The sequence below is a fragment of the Patagioenas fasciata genome, chromosome 35, assembly GCF_037038585.1.
Source record: "Patagioenas fasciata isolate bPatFas1 chromosome 35, bPatFas1.hap1, whole genome shotgun sequence".
In the NCBI taxonomy this organism is placed as follows: domain Eukaryota; kingdom Metazoa; phylum Chordata; class Aves; order Columbiformes; family Columbidae; genus Patagioenas; species Patagioenas fasciata.
The window spans coordinates 3,426,581-3,442,944 of NC_092554.1; the positions used below are offsets into that span (position 1 = coordinate 3,426,581).

General features: G+C 63.3%; 2 protein-coding genes across 2 annotated transcripts; both read right to left on the minus strand.

Annotated features, from left to right (window-relative positions):
- Positions 1-19: 19 nt before the first annotated feature.
- On the minus strand, positions 20-7,196 carry UBE2S (ubiquitin conjugating enzyme E2 S). Its single transcript, XM_071801165.1, has 5 exons — positions 6,930-7,196; positions 6,203-6,226; positions 5,149-5,296; positions 2,331-2,521; positions 20-431 (listed from the first exon to the last, which is right to left on the minus strand). Exons 1-5 carry the CDS (start codon positions 6,930-6,932, stop codon positions 162-164), a joined length of 636 nt encoding a protein of 211 aa, XP_071657266.1. The 5' UTR covers positions 6,933-7,196; the 3' UTR covers positions 20-161.
- A 1,736-nt stretch (positions 7,197-8,932) lies between these two features.
- SHISA7 (shisa family member 7) lies at positions 8,933-14,814 on the minus strand. The gene is made up of 5 exons (XM_071801065.1): positions 14,111-14,814; positions 12,640-12,779; positions 12,103-12,156; positions 10,656-10,784; positions 8,933-9,428 (listed from the first exon to the last, which is right to left on the minus strand). The coding sequence occupies exons 1-5, from the start codon at positions 14,740-14,742 to the stop codon at positions 8,938-8,940; spliced, it is 1,446 nt and encodes a 481-aa protein (XP_071657166.1). The 5' UTR covers positions 14,743-14,814; the 3' UTR covers positions 8,933-8,937.
- Positions 14,815-16,364: the final 1,550 nt, after the last annotated feature.

The following is a 16,364-nucleotide window of genomic DNA, read 5'->3' on the forward strand; positions in this document are numbered from 1 at the left end:
ACCCAAAAACCCCCAAAAGGAGCACAAAAGGGACAGTTTATTCCTCACCCCCCCACACCAAAAATGGGTCTGGGGGGGGGGGGGGAGGATTCGGGGGTTATTTATGGGGTTTTGGGGGGGGTTTAGGGGGGATTTGGGGGGGGTTGGGGGTATTTTGTGGCTCAGAGGCGCCGGAGCGCCCGTTTCTTATCGTTTTTCTTCTTGGGGGGTTTCTTGTCGCGCTCGCCCGCGTGTTTCTTGGGGAGGGGCCCGTCCGGGGGGGGCGCGGAGGGGCCGGGGGGGTCGGGCCGGGGGGGGCCCCCCCGCGCGTGGATGTCGGTGAGCAGCCGCGCGCGGGACGCGAACCCCTCGTAGTCCTCCAGCAGCAGCCGCGCCGCCTCCTCGTTCAGCGCCGACTCCGGGTTGGGGTGGATCAGCAGGCATTTGATGGTCTGGGGGGGGGGGGAGAGGTGGGGTTAGCGGGGGGGGGCACACACAGGATGCCTGGGTCCACCCCGGATGCCTGGGTCCCTCCCTGATGCCTGGGTCCTGCACTGAACTCCTGGGTCCCTCCCAGACACCTGGGTACCCCCCAAACTCCTGGGTCCCCTATTTGGGTCCCCCTAGAACTCCTGGGTCCCTCCTGAACTCCTGGAACCTTCCCCGAACTCCTGGGTCCCTCCCGAACACCTGAGTCCTGCCCCGAACTCCTGGGTCCCCCTAGAACTCCTGGGTCCCTCCCTGAACCCCTGGGTCCCTCCCGGATGCCTGAGTCTCCCCTAGAACTCCTGGGTCCCTCCCGAACTCCTGGGTCCCCCTAGAACTCCTGGGTCCCTCCCTGAACCCCTGGGTCCCTCCCAGATGCCTGGGTCCCCCTAGAACTCCTGGGTCACCCCCCCCACAAACTCCTGGGTCCCTCCCGAACGCCTGGGTCCCCCAGGAACTCCTGGGTCCCTCCTCGAACTCCTGGGTCCCCAACCCAATTTGCTCCTGGGTCCCTCCCCCAGTGCTCCCACCCAGTCTGACCAGTAACCCCCCCAGTCTCACCAGTGACCCCCCCATTTCCCCCCCCGTACCAGCAGCACGTGGCGCAGCCCCAGTGGACCCTCCCATCATCAATGATCCCTCCGGACCCCCCCGTACCAGCAGCACATGGTGCAGCCCCAGTTGACCCCCCCGGACCCCCCCATACCAGCAGCACATGGCACAGCCCCAGCTGACCCCCCCAGATCAGCAGCACATGGCGCAGGCCGAGCTGACCCCCCTATCTCAGTGCCCCCCCGGACGCCCCCGTACCAGCAGCACGTGGCACAGCCCCAGCTGCCCCCCCATCTCAGTGACCCCCCCGTACCAGCAGCACATGGCACAGCCCCAGCTGACCCCCCCATCTCAGTGACCCCCCCGTACCAGCACCACATGGCACAGCCCCAGCTGACCCGCCCATCTCAGTGACCCCCCCGTACCAGCAGCACATGGCACAGCCCCAGCTGACCCCCCCATCTCAGTGACCCCCCCGTACCAGCACCACATGGCACAGCCCCAGCTGACCCGCCCATCTCAGTGACCCCCCCGTACCAGCAGCACATGGCACAGCCCCAGCTGCCCCCCCATCTCAGTGACCCCCCTGTACCAGCAGCACATGGCACAGCCCCAGCTGACCCGCCCATCTCAGTGACCCCCCCGTACCAGCAGCACATGGCACAGCCCCAGCTGCCCCCCCCATCTCAGTGACCCCCCCGTACCAGCAGCACGTGGCACAGCCCCAGCTGCCCCCCCATCTCAGTGACCCCCCCGTACCAGCAGCACATGGCACAGCCCCAGCTGACCCCCCCATCTCAGTGACCCCCCCGTACCAGTACCACATGGCACAGCCCCAGCTGATCCCCCCAGATCAGCAGCACGTGGCACAGTCCCAGCTGCCCCCCCATCTCAGTGACCCCCCCGTACCAGCAGCACATGGCACAGCCCCAGCTGCCCCCCATCTCAGTGACCCCCCCGTACCAGCAGCACGTGGCACAGTCCCAGCTGCCCCCCCATCTCAGTGACCCCCCCGTACCAGCACCACATGGCACAGCCCCAGCTGCCCCCCCATCTCAGTGACCCCCCCCCATCTCAGTGACCCCCCGTACCAGCAGCACGTGGCGCAGCCCCAGCTGCCCCCCCATCTCAGTGACCCCCCCCCCCATCTCAGTGCCCCCCCGTACCAGCAGCACGTGGCGCAGCCCCAGCTGCCCCCCCATCTCAGTGACCCCCCCCCCATCTCAGTGCCCCCCCGTACCAGCAGCACGTGGCGCAGCCCCAGCTGCCCCCCCATCTCAGTGACCCCCCCCCATCTCAGTGCCCCCCCGTACCAGCAGCACGTGGCGCAGCCCCAGCTCCGCCCTCCAATCGCGTTTCAGCACGTTGACGCAGATCTCCCCCCCCGGGCCCACGTTGGGGTGGAAGATCCGGGTGAGGAAGAACCCGCGGGGGGGGGCGGCCGGGAAATCCTTCCCCAGGAGCAGCTTGGTGCGGAACAGCCCCCCCGCGTACGGCGTGCCCTCTGCAATCAACGTAATTAGCGTTAATTAGCATTAATTAACATCTATAAGTGACCACCACACACAGAACAGCCCCCCCGCGTACGGCGTGCCCTCTGCAATCAACGTAATTAGCGTTAATTAGCATTAATTAACATCTATAAGTGACCATCACACACAGAACAGCCCCCCCGCGTACGGCGTGCCCTCTGCAATCAACGTAATTAGCGTTAATTAGCATTAATTAACATCTATAAGTGACCACCACACACAGAACAGCCCCCCCGCGTACGGCGTGCCCTCTGCAATCAACGTAATTAGCGTTAATTAACGTTAATTAACATCTATAAGTGACCATCACACACAGAACAGCCCCCCGCGTACGGCGTGCCCTCTGCAATCAACGTAATTAGCGTTAATTAACGTTAATTAACGTCCGTTAGTGACCATCACACACAGGACAGCCCCCCCGCATATGGGGTGCCCTCTGCAATTAATGTAATTACCATTAATTAACATTAATTAACATCCATAAGTGACAGTCACACACAAAACAGCCCCCCCACGTACAGGGGTGCCCGCTGTAATTAACACAATTTGCGTTAATTAACGTTAATTAACAGCCATAAGTGACCGTCACACACAGAACAGCCCCCTCGCCTGTGGGGGTGCCCTCTGCAATTAACGTAATTAGCATTAATTAACATTAATTAACACCCATAAGTGACCATCACACAGAGAACAGGCCCCCCCCGCATACGGGGTGCCCCCTGCAATTAACACAATTAGCGTTAATTAACGTTAATTAACATGTGTTAGTGACCGTCACACACAGAACAGCCCCCCCGCGTACAGGGGTGCCCGCTGCAATTAACGCAATTAACATAATTAACATTAATTAATGTCTGTTAGTGACCATCACACACAGGACAGCCCCCCCATGTACGGGGGTGCCCTCTGCGATTAACATAATTAACATAATTAGTGTTAATTAACAGCCGTCAGTGACCGTCTCACACAATGAACAGATCCCCCACATACAGGGTGCCCTCTGCAATTAACACAATTAGCATTAATTAATGTCCGTTAGTGACCATCACATACAGGAACAGTCCCCCAGCATAGGAGTTTCCTTCTGTAGCCAATTAATTAACATAATTAACATAATTAACAGTAATTAGTGACCATTACATACAGGAACAGCCCCTACGCATGGGGGTACCTTCTGTAATTAATATAATTAGCATTAATTAGTGACCATCACACACTGGGACAGTCCCCCCACACGGAGCATTCCTTCTGTAATTACTGTAATTAACATGCTAATTAGCGACCATTCATAGAGAAACAGCCCCCCCACACATAGCGATTGCCCTCTATAATTAACATAATTAACACAATTAATGTTAACGAGTGACCGTTACATACAGTAACAACTTCCTCACATAGGGGGTGCTCTCTACTATTAATTAATTAGCATCATCAACCTAAGTAACCAATTGGTTTTTTCAGTGGGGGGGTCAGGGGGGTGTCTGGGGGGTTAATTTGGGGGGGGTCATTTTTGGGGGTGTATGGGGGGTTAATTCAGGGGGGGGTCATTTTTGGGGGGTCTCTGGGGGTTAATTTGGGGGGGGTCATTTTTGGGGGGGGTCATATCAGGGGTGTCTGGGGGGTTAATTTGGGGGGGGTATTTTTGGGGGGGTGGCACCAAGGGGGGTGTCTGGGGGTTATTTTAGTGGGGGGGGGTCATACTGGTAGTAGACTGGGGGGTGTCATTTGGGGGGTTAATTTTGGGGGGCTTATTAGGGGACTTATTTTTTGGGGGGGGGGGCATACTGGTGGGTGTCTGGGGGGATATCTGGGGGGGGTGGTATTTGGGGGGTCATTGGGGGGGTTGTTTTGGGGGGTCCTTGGGGGGGTTGTTTTGGGCGGGGCCTACCGGTGGGTGAATGGGGGGGGGGATATTTTCGGGGGGGGGTCGTACTGGTGGGTGTCTGGGGGGTCACTTGGGGGGTCACTTGGGGGGTCACTTGGGTGGGTGTCTGGGGGGTTATTTGGGGGGGTCATTAGGGGGTTATTCGGGGGGGGTATTTGGGGGAGTATTTGGGGGGAGGGATTGGGGAGGGTTATTTGAGAGGGGGGATATTTGGGAGGGGGAGTTATTTGGGAGGGGGGTTATTTGGGAGGGAGGTTATTTGGGAGGGGGGTTATTTGGGAGGGGGGTTATTTGGGAGGGGGGTTATTTGGGAGGGGGGTTATTTGGGGGGGGGTTATTTGGGGGGGTATTTGGCGGGAGTATTTGGGGGGGGTATGTGGGGAGGCTACTTGGGGGGGTACTTGGGGGGGGTACATGGGGGGTCATTGGGGGGGGTATTGGGGGGGTATTTGGGGGGGGTATTTGGGGGGTATTTGGGGGGGTATTTGGGGGGGTCGTCAGGGGGTTATTTGGGGGAGTAGTTACGGGGGTTATTTAGTGTGGGTTATTTGGGGGGGTCGTTGGGTGGGTTATTTGGGGGAGTCATTAGGGGGGTTATTGGGGGGGGTCGTTAGGGGGGTTATTTGCGGGGGATTATTTGTGGGGGATTATTTGCTGGGGTGGTTATTTGGGGGGAGGCTTATTCGAGGGGGGGGTATTTTGGGGGGGTCGTACCGGGCCCCTCGATGGCCACCTGCAGGTCGGTGACGTCCTCGTCGTTGGGCAGCAGTTTGATGCCGTCGGGGGGGTCGGCGCTGAGCAGCGACAGCTCCCGGCACACCAGCCGCAGGATGTGGGGGGGCAGGTTCTCCACGTTCGAGTTCTGGGGGGGGGGCACGGAAAACGGGGCGTCAGGGACCCCCCACACCCAACGGGGATGCCCCTCGCACCCAATGGGGACCCCTCCCGAAGGGGAGTTCCCACCCCCCCAAAGCAAAAGAACCCCCCCACAAATTGGTGACACCCCCTAAAAACTCAACGACCCCCCCAAAAACAAAAGGAACCCCCCAAGTTGGTGACACCGCCCAAAAAACTCAATGACCCCCCCCGAAATAAAAGGCAACCCCCAAAAGCAAAGGAACCCCCCCAGTTGGTGACACCCCCCAAAAAACTCAACAACCCCCCCCCGAAATAAAATGCAACCCCCAAAAGCAAAGGGACCCCCCTCAATTGGTGACACCCCCCAAGAAACTCAACAACCCCCCCCCCCCAAATAAAATCCCCCCCCCAAAACAGAACACACAGCCCCAAAAGGAAAGGAACCCCCCCCACGAATGGCAACCCCCCAAAAAAGGGGTGACCCCCCCAAAAATCTCAACAACCCCCCCCAAATAATATTCTCCCCGATAGCAAAGAGACCCCCCCCAGTTGGTGACACCCCCCAAAAAACTCAACACCCCCCCCCCAAAATAAAATGCAACCCCCAAAAGCAAAGGGACCCCCCCAATTGGTAACATCCCCCCCCAAAATGCAAAAGGAACCCCCCCACCAATGGCAACCCCCCCCAAAAAGGGGTGAGCCCCCCAAAATAAACCCCCCCCCAAATAATATCCCCCCCAATAGCAAAGGGACCCCCACCCAAAGGCAACAACCCCCCCAAAATTACACCCCCCCCCCCCCCAAAGTAAAGGGCCCCCCCCAAAGTTTAAACCGGGGGGTGTCCTGGTGCTGTGACCCCCCCCGCCAACCCCTAAAGCCCCCACATTTGGGGGTCCCGACCCCCCCTCACCTGCCAAGCGCCACCGCGGGGCTCCTGGGGGGGGGGGGGGGGGGGGAAATGGGGTGAAATGGGGCCCTAAAGTGACCTGAGCCCCCCCCCCACGGGCCCCCCAAATCTCCCCCACCCCCAGGACCCCCAAATTCCCCCCATAACCCAAATACATCCCAAACTCCCCCAGGACCCCCAAAAATAACCCACGACCCCCAAATCCCCCCAATGAGACAAATACCCCAAGACCCCCCCAGAAATCACCCACAACCCCCGAACTCCCCCCATGACCCCCCCAAGGTCCCCCCATGACCCAAATACCCCCCAGGAACCCCCAAATCTCCCTATGACTCAAATACCCCCCAGGACCCCCCAGAATTCCCCCCAAGCCCCAAATTCCCACAATACCCCCCCCAAATTCCCCCAATGACCCAAACACCCCCCAGGCCCCCCCAAAATCCCCCCAAGACCCCCAGAAACCACCTCCGACCCCCAAGTCCCCCCAATGATCCCCCCAAATTCCCCCCATAACCCAAACTCCCCCCAGCTCCTCCCCAAATGCCCCAGTGACCCCCCAACCCCAACCAGGCCCACACGGGAGGGGGGAACCCCCAAAACCGGCCCAAAACCCCCCAAAACTGACCCCAACGCCCCCCAGGAGCTCTTGACCCCCCCCCGGGACCCCCAAACGCCCCCAGGACCCCCAAATCCCCCCCCGGGCCCCCGTTTCCCCTCAGGCCTCACTCACCATGACCCGGGGCCCAGGCCCGAGCGCCGCCCGGTTCCCCCCGCGGGCGCCAATTGCAGGAAAAGCCGACGGGGGAGAAACCTGAGGGGGCGACCCCGAGGTGGGGGGGACACGGGGACACCGGGAGCCCCCCCGGCCGCTCGGTTTTCCCGCCGCCCCCACCGGATCGGGACGGGAAGCGCGATCGCTCCGGAGCCGACGCCGCCGCCCACCCGCCGCGCTGCGCCCGCCCCCTTTATCACCTCCGGCGCTCCGCCGGCCACGCCCACCCCTTCCCTACAACCAATGGGTGGTAGAGGAGAGAGCGCGGGGCGCGGAGCGGACCAATGGGGAGAGGGAGGAGGGGCGGGAGGTGAGCGGGGATTGGTGGGCTCGCCGAGGCGAAGGTCGCGAGGCGGGCGGAAGCGGCGGGGCGGTTGTTTGCGCCGTAACGGTCGGCGGAAGAGGCGGGATGGAGGGGGGGGGCGGTGTTTAAAACGCATGATTGGCGGAAGCCAGAGCCAATGGGAGGTGGGGACGCTCGCAGGGGAGGGCGGAGCTTCCGGCGAGCGCCTGGAGGCGGGCTCGCGTATGAGTGACAGCGCCAGCGGCCAATCCGAGCGCAAGATTCGGCGTGGGGGGCTCAGGGGACCCCCAAAAACCCGACGGGGGGGACCCAAACCGCCCCAAATCCCCCCAGGACCCCCCCAAACCGCCCCCACCCCAAACTGAGCCACGGGGGGGCAGAAAACGTCACTTTATTCCCCTCCCCCCACCCCCCCCTCCCCCACCCGCGATTTTGGGGTTTTTTTTGCTGAAAACGGCGCCGCCCCTCCCCCCCCGCCCCTCCCCCCCCTTCCCAAGCCCGGGGGGGTGGGGGTGGGGGAGGGGCGCTAAGGCACGTGGGCAGGGTCACAGGGGTCACAAGGATCATGGGGGGGTCACAGGGATGCCCCTCCCCCCACTCTATGGCTTTGAACTTGGCGGGGGGGAAGGGCTGTGACATCATCGGGTGAATTACATCATCAGAGCGCTCCGGGGGTGACGTCACCACGGGGGGGGGGGTGACGTCATCGGGGTTTAAAACATCAAAAAGTGACATCATCAAAAAGGCCCCGCCCACCCCGTGACGTCATCGGGCGGGTCCTGGCAGTGACAGCGCGGGAACGGCGGAGATGACGTCACCTCGGGGGTGATGACGTCACCGCGGGGAGGAGTCCACAGTGCTGACGTGACCCGGGGCTGTGACGTCACCGGAGGGCTATGACATCATCGACGGCGGTTGTGACATAATCGGCTGCTGGGGCGGGGCCCGTGACGTCATCGGCGGATGTGACGTCATCGGTCGCCAAGTCCGGGGAGGGGGCAGTGACATCATCATCGGGCAGCACCAATCATTGGCTGCCGGGAGCTCTGACATCACCAGCCCCGGCTGTGACATCATCGGCGGCTGTGACGTCATCATGGGGGGGTGACCCCACGTGGTGGGGGGTGTCCCCGAGGCGGTGACGTCATCACGGTGACCCCGACCGGAGGGGGGGGGGGAATCCCCCTGTCCCCACGTTGGTGACAACCCCGGGGGGCCCGATCCTGGGGATCCCACTTTTGGGGGGGAGGGGTCCCAGTGTCCCCAAATCGGTGACATCAGTGCAGGGACAATCCCGGGGGGGGCGGGGGGGGAAGGGGTCCCCAAATCCTTGTGTGCTCCCCCAAATTGCGACCCCCACATGGGGGCCCGATCCTGGGCGGGGTCCCCACTTTCGGGGGGGGGAAATGTCCCCAATTCTTGGGGTGTCCCCAATTTTGGGCGGGGTGTCCCCAATTTTTCTGGGGGGGTGTCCCCAATTTTTCTGGGATGTCCCAATTTTTTTTGGGGGGGGTGCCCCAATTTTTGGGGGGTCCCCAATTCTTGGGGGGGGTTCCCCAATTTTTTGGGATGTCCCAAATTTTTTTGGGGTGGGTCCCCAATTTTTTGGAATGTCCCCAATGCCTGGGGGGGGGTGTCCCCAATTTTTGGGGGGGGGGGTCCCTAGACGGTGACCTCGGTCCTGCTGCCCGTGCGCAGGTGTTGGGGGGGGGGCCCGAGGGGGGCGGGGGTCGGGGGGGGGTTCCCGGGGTGGGGGTTCCCGGGGTGGGGGTTCCCCAGGGGGGGGTTCCCCAGGGGGGGGTTCCCCGGCAGCAGCTGCAGCTCCGCTGTGCTCTGGCGCCGCCCCCCGAACACCTGGCGCCGCCCCCCGGCCCCTCCCCCCGCCCCGCCCCCCAAGCTGCTCTGGGAGGGGGCGTGGGAAAGGGGGGGGGCGCAGCGGGGGGAGGGGAGGCGGTGGGGGAGGGGCGGGGCCATGCGCGAGCGGGGGATGGTGCCCCCCCCTCCCCCTCCCCCCCCCAGCAGCAGCTCCTGGGACAGCACGCGGCGCCCTCTGGAGGGGGGGAGGGGCAGCGGGAGGGTCCCCCGGGCGGGGAGGGGGTCCCAGGGGGGGGAGGGGCCCCAGGGACCCCCCAGGTCGTCGAGGTCCCGGTCGGCTGTGGGGGGAGGGGGAGAGAAAAGATGAGGGGGGGGTGTTGGATTGGGGGGGAGGGGGGGGGGGGAGGGGCGGGGGTGCGGGGAGGGGGATGGGGGGGGATCTGGGGGTTTTGGGGGTTCCATGGAGTTCCAGGGGGTGTTTTGGGGGGGTATTTTGGGGGTGTTTTGGGTGTAATTTGGGGTGTTTGGGGCTGGTTTGGGGTGGTTTGGGGTGGGTTTGGGTGTTTTGGGGGTGTTTCGGGGTATTTTTGGGTGTATTTTGGGGTGTTTTCGGGTGTATTTCAGGGTGTATTTTTGGGTGTATTTTGGGGTGTTTCAGAATGTATTTTGGGGTGGTTTGGGGTCTATTTCAGGGTGTATTTTCGGGTGTTTCTGGGGTGTTTTGGGGTGTATTTTGGGGTGTTTCTGGGGTGGTTTTGGGGTGTTTTGGGGTGTGTTTTGGGGTGTTTCTGGGGTGTTATTGGAGTGGTTTTGGGTGTTTTTGGGGTGTTTCGGGGTGTTTTGGGGGTGTTTTTGGGTGATTTGGGGGTGTTTTGGGGTGATTTTGGGGCGTTTCGGGGTGTTTCGGGGTGTTTTGGGGCGCTCACCCAGCCTCCGCAGGGACGCGCAGCGGGAGCTGTTGGGGTGTATTTTGGTGTATTTTGGGGTGTCTCAGGGTGATTTGGGGTGTTTTGGGGTGATTTTGGGGTGTTTCGGGGGTGTTTTGGGGTGTTTCGGGGTGCTTTTGGGTGATTTTGGGGTGTTTCGGGGGTGTTTTTGGGTGATTTTGGGGCGTTTCGGGGCGTTTTGGGGCGCTCACCCAGCCTCCGCAGGGACGCGCAGCGGGAGCTGTTGGGGTGTATTTTGGTGTATTTTGGGGTGTCTCAGGGTGATTTGGGGTGTTTTGGGGTGATTTTGGGGTGTTTTGGGGTGTTTCGGGGTGCTTTTGGGGTGTTTCGGGGGTGTTTTTGGGTGATTTTGGGGTGTTTTGGGGGTGTTTTTGGGTGATTTTGGGGTGTTTTGGGGTGATTTCGGGGTGTTTTGGGGCGCTCACCCAGCCTCCGCAGGGACGCGCAGCGGGAGCTGTTGGGGTGTATTTTGGGGTGTTTTTGGGTGATTTTGGGGTGTTTCGGGGGTGTTTTGGGGTGATTTTGGGGTGTTTTTGGGTGATTTTGGGGTGTTTCGGGGGTGTTTTTGGGTGATTTTGGGGTGTTTCGGGGCGTTTCGGGGCGTTTTGGGGCGCTCACCCAGCCTCCGCAGGGACGCGCAGCGGGAGCTGTTGGGGCGCAGGGTCCCCTCGTACGGGGGGGGTGGGTGCGAGAGGTTGTGGAACGAGCGGGAGCAGCTCAGGGGGCCCCCCCGGGGCAGCCGCCAGTCTGGGGTCAGCGGGTCAGACCCACACGGGCCCCCGAGACCCCCAGACCCCCATAGACCCCCACAGACCCCCATAGACCCCTATTGACCCCCATAGATCCCCCAGACCCCCATAGACCCCCACAGACCCCCATAGACCCCCATAGACCCCTACTGACCCCCAGAGACCCCATAGACCCCCATACACCCCCATACACCCCACATAGACCCCTACTGACCCCCAGAGACCCCCATAGACCCCATAGACCCCCATAGACCCCCCAGACCCCCATAGACCCCCATAGACCCCTACTGACCCCCATAGACCCCATAGACCCCATACACCCCCCATAGACCCCTACTGACCCCCATAGACCCCACATAGACCCCTACTGACCCCCAGAGACCCCAGAGACCCCTATTGACCCCCACAGACCCCATAGACCTCCATACACCCCACATAGACCCCTGCTGACCCCCATAGACCCCAGAGACCCCCATACACACCACATAGACCCCTATTGACCCCCACAGACCTCCCATAGACCCCCCCCATTGACCACAGAGACCCCACACAGATCCCCCATAGACCCCCCCATAGACCCTCATAGACCCTCCATAGACCCCCCATAGACCCCCCATAGACCCTCATAGACCCTCCATAGACCCCCCATAGACCCCCCATAGACCCCCCATAGACCCTCATAGACCCTCCATAGACCCCCCATAGACCCCCCATAGACCCTCATAGACCCTCCATAGACCCCCCATAGACCCCCATAGACCCCCCATAGACCCTCATAGACCCTCCATAGACCCCCCATAGACCCCCATAGACCCCCATAGACCCCCCATAGACCCTCATAGACCACACATAGACCCCCCCATAGGCCCCCATAGACCCCACTTAGACCCCTATTGACCCCCATAGACCCCAAAGACCCCCCCCATAGACCACAGAGACCCCCCCACAGACCCCCCATAAACCCTTATATCCCCCATAGACCCCCCCAGAGACCACAGAGACCCCCCCAGACCCCCATAACCCCCCAAACACCCCACAGACCCCACCAGAACCCCCATAAATCCCCAGACCCCCCATAGACCACAGAGACCCCCCATAGAGCCCCAGAGCCCCACACCCCCCAAACACCCCATAGACCACATAGACCCCCCAGAACCCCCATAAACCCCCATAGACCCCCCCATAGACTCCCATAACCTCCCCATAACCCCCCCACAGACCCCCCATAGACCCCCATAGACCCCCCCAGACCCCCCATAGACCCCCAGACCCCCATAGACCCCCATAGACCCCCCCAGACCCCCCACGACCCCCACCCAGCGTGGCCGCCCGGTGCTCGGGGGTCCCCAAGTTCAGGTGCACGTAACTGTCTGTTAATTAGAGGAGAGGGCTCGTTAGCGACCCCCCCACCCATCAGCGCATTCCTCCCCCCCACCCAGCCCCATGTGACCCCCCCAAATCCGCTGGGACCCCCAAAATCCCTTGTGACCCCCCCATAACCCCTCCCCCCGCCCCATGTGACCCCCAAAACCCCCCATGTGACCCCCCCAAACCCCACAGGGACCCCTCACGTGACCCCCCCCAACCCCCCATGTGACCCCCCCCAAACCCCCTGGGACCCCCCCAACCCCCCCAGGGACCCCTCATGTGATCCCCCCCTAAACCCCTCATGTGACCCCCCCAACCCTCCATGTGACCCCCCCCCCAACTCCCCATGTGACCCCCCCCAACCCCCCATGGACCCCCCCAAACCCCCTGGGACCCCCCCCCAGGACCCCCCCAACCCCCCATGTGACCCCCCCGGACCCCCCCCAGGACCCCCCCAAACCCCCCCATGTGCCCCCCGCCCTTGCCCTTGGTGCTGCCGAAGAGCCCCTGGGGGGGGCCGCTGTCGGGGGGGGGAGGGGCGGGCAGGGCCCCCCCACCGCAGCTGCTGCGGCGCTCGGGGCGACCCCCCCCCCCCGCCTGGAGCCGCAGGGCGTCAACCAGGGCCCTGGGGACAGGGACAGGGACGGGGGACACGGGGGACATCGGGGACGGGGGGGGACATGGGGGGATATGGGGACAGGGGGATATGGGGGGACATGGGGGATGGGGGGGACATGGGGGACATGGGGGATGGGGGGGATATGGGGGACATGGGGGATGGGGGGGACACAGGGGACATCGGGGACGGGGGGGGACATGGGGGGATATGGGGACAGGGGGATATGGGGGGACATGGGGGATGGGGGGGACATGGGGGACATGGGGGATGGGGGGGATATGGGGGACATGGGGGATGGGGGGGACATGGGGGACATGGGGGATGGGGGGGACATGGGGGACATCGGGGACAGGGGGATATGGGGGACATGGGGGCGTTGGGGATATTGGGGACAGAGGGGACGGGGGGGGCACGTCACTGTCACCATCTCCATGTCCATTGGCCAACGTCCATCCCCTTGCCCCCCGTCCCCCATTGTCCCCATGTCCCCCATTGTCCCCATGTCCCCCATTGTCCCCACGTCCCCCACTGTCACCATGTCCCCCTGTCCCCCATCGTCCCCATGTCCCTGTCCCCATCTTCTCGTCACCATGTTTCTCATCCCCATCTCCCACCATGTCCCCATGTCCCCAAACCCCTATGTCCCCATGTCCCACCTTCTTGTCCCCATGTCCCCCCCATCCCCATCTACCCCCGTCTCACCCAAGACCCCCAATGTCCCCTTGTCCCCCAATGTCCCCAAATCCCCCATCCCCCCAACGCCCCCATCCCCCGCAATGTCCCCAAGTCCCCCAATGTCCCCAAATCCCCCATCCCCCCAAGTCCCCCAATGTCCCCCAATGCCCCCATGTCCCCCAGTGTCCCCAACTCCCCCAAATCCCCCATCCCCCCCCCCAATATCCCCCATCCCCTCCCCCCCCACCTCTCCCTCCCCCCCCCTCCCCCCCCCATCCCACCTGGATCCATCCCCCCTCCCCCCCTCCCCCCCCATATCCCACCTGGATCCGTCCCCCCTCCCCCCCCCCCCATATCCCACCTGGATCCATCCCCCCTCCCCCCCCCACCCCCCCATATCCCACCTGGATCCATCCCCCCTCCCCCCCCTCCCCCCCCATATCCCACCTGGATCCATCCCCCCTCCCCCCCCTCCCCCCCCATATCCCACCTGGATCCATCCCCCCTCCCCCCTCCCCCCCCATATCCCACCTTGATCCGTCCCCCCTCCCCCCCCCTCCCCCCCCATATCCCACCTGGATCCATCCCCCCTCCCCCCCCTCCCCCCCCATATCCCACCTGGATCCATCCCCCCTCCCCCCCCCTCCCCCCCCATATCCCACCTGGATCCGTCCCCCCTCCCCCCCCCCGCCCCTCCCCCCCTCCCCAGCGCCGCCCTGGCCGCCACCGCCACGGCCAAGGCCAAGGTCACCACCCCGCACACGGCGTAGGCGGTGCCGCCCCCTCCCCCGCCCCACCCCGCTCCCCCTCCCCCTCCCTCCCCTCCCCCCTCCCCCGCCCCCCCTCCCCCCCCGGGCGCGGGCGGGGCGGCGCTGGGGGGCGGGGCGCTGTGGGGGCGGGGCGGGGGGCGGCACCGCCGCTGCTCCAGGCGGCGCGCGCGCTGCTCGCAGCAGAAGCGCAGCTGGCACGTGCCGCAGCAGAACCGGAAGGCGCCGGTCGAGCAGTTGAACGCCGCGTCGTACTGCCCCATGACGTCATAGTAGCCGTGACACACTTCCGGCGGCGGCGGCGGCGGAACGGCCCCGCCCACCACGGCCCCGCCCACCACGGCTCCGCCCACCACGGCCCCGCCCGCGGCCCCGCCCGCCAGCCGCGCGGGAAAAGGGGCGGGGGGAAAGGGAGGGGGGGAGGAGGGGCGGGGGGAGCGGGGCGCGCGGGGGGAGGGGGAGGGGCGGGGGAGGGCGAGGAGGGTGAGGAGGAGGGGGAGGGGGAGGGGGGGCAGGGTGGGGAGCATGGCGGGGTGGGGATTAGGGGGGATTGATTAGGGGAGGGGGAATTAGGGGTGATAAGTAGGGAGTGATTAATTAGGGGATGATTAATTAGGGAAGGGGGTAATTGGGGGTGATAAGTACGGAGTGATTAATTAGGGGAGGGGGTAATTAGGGGGTGATTTATTAGGGGGTGATTAATTAGGGGAGGGGGTAACTGGGGTGATTAATTAGGGGTGATAATTAGGGGAGGGGGTAATTAGGGAGTGGTTAATTAGGGGAGGGGATAATAGGGTGGGGGAGGGGGGATGTGGTGATGAGGGGCTGATTAATTAGGGGATGGGTAATTAGGGGGTCCCAAATTAGGGGAGGGGGCTAATTAGGGGAGGGGGTCCCTAATTAGACGGGGGTCGGGGGTAATGGGGGGAGGGGTAGATATGGTGGGGGAGGGGCGGATGGGGTGGGGGAGGGGCCGTTGGGTGGGGGAGGGGCCGTTGGGGTGAGGGAGGGGCCGTTGGGTGGGGGAGGGGCCGTTGGGTGGGGGAGGGGCCTATGGGGTGGGGGAGGGGCCGTTGGGTGGGGGAGGGGCCGTTGGGTGGGGGAGGGGCCTATGGGGTGGGGGAGGGGCCGTCGTCGCCGCCCGATGCTGCTCCTGTGGGGGGAAGGGCGGGGGGGGGGGGTCACCCCGTTACCCACAGTCCCTGTGGGGACCCAGGCGTCCGGGCCCCTCCCCCCCTTCCCCCGTTGCTGCGGCAGCGGCCGCGTCGCCATGGAAACGGGAACTGGGGTCACCGGGGGGTCACCGGGGATGTCACACCCCCCCCCCACCCGGGCACCCGGTGTCACCAGCGGTGTCACCCCCATTGTCACACATGGTGTCACCCCCATTGTCACACACCCAGTGTCACCATTGGTGTCACACACCCAGTGTCACCCCCATTGTCACACACCTGGTGTCACACACCTGGTGTCGCTGTCACACACCCAGTGTCACCCCCATTGTCACACACCCGGTGTCACCATCAGTGTAACACACATGGTGTCACCCCCATTGTCACACACCTGGTGTCACCATTGGTGTCACACACCTGGTGTCACACTCATTGTCACACACCCGGTGTCACCATTGGTGTCACACGCACAGTGTCACTCCCATTGTCACACACCCGGTGTCACCATCAGTGTCACAAACCCGGTGTCACCCCCATTGTCACACACCCGGTGTCACCATCAGTGTCGCACACCCGGTGTCACCCCCATTGTCACACACCCGGTGTCACCATCAGTGTCACACACCTGGTGTCACCCCCATTGTCACACACCCGGTGTCACTGTCACACACCCAATGTCACTGTCACACACTCAGTGTCACACACTCGATGTCATCTCCCCGGTGTCACTGTCACACACTCGGTGTCACACACTCGGTGTCACACACCCGGTGTCACTGTCACACACTCGGTGTCACACACTCGGTGTCACCGCCCCGGTGTCACACACCCAGTGTCACTGTCACACACTCGGTGTCACACTCATGGTGTCACTGTCACACACCCAGTGTCACTGTCACACACTCGGTGTCACACTCATGGTGTCACTGTCACACACTCGGTGTCACACTCATGGTGTCACTGTCACACAGTCACTG

Bases quoted from the DNA above. Each gene is read 5' to 3' on its own strand.
- UBE2S (XM_071801165.1), bottom strand. The intron at 5,297-6,202 runs GTGAGGGGGGGT...CCCCCCCCCCAG, and splicing joins CCCGCGGTGGCGCTTGGCAG to AACTCGAACGTGGAGAACCT. The intron at 2,522-5,148 runs GTACGACCCCCC...CGTTGATTGCAG, and splicing joins GGTGGCCATCGAGGGGCCCG to AGGGCACGCCGTACGCGGGG.
- SHISA7 (XM_071801065.1), bottom strand. From the start codon at position 14,742: ATGCTCCCCACCCTGCCCCCCCTCCCCCTCCCCCTCCTCCTCACCCTC. The intron at 12,780-14,110 runs GTGGGATATGGG...CCCTGTCCCCAG, and splicing joins GGGAGGGGGGACGGATCCAG to GGCCCTGGTTGACGCCCTGC. The intron at 10,785-12,102 runs GTGGGGGTCGTG...CGCTGACCCCAG, and splicing joins GCACCGGGCGGCCACGCTGG to ACTGGCGGCTGCCCCGGGGG.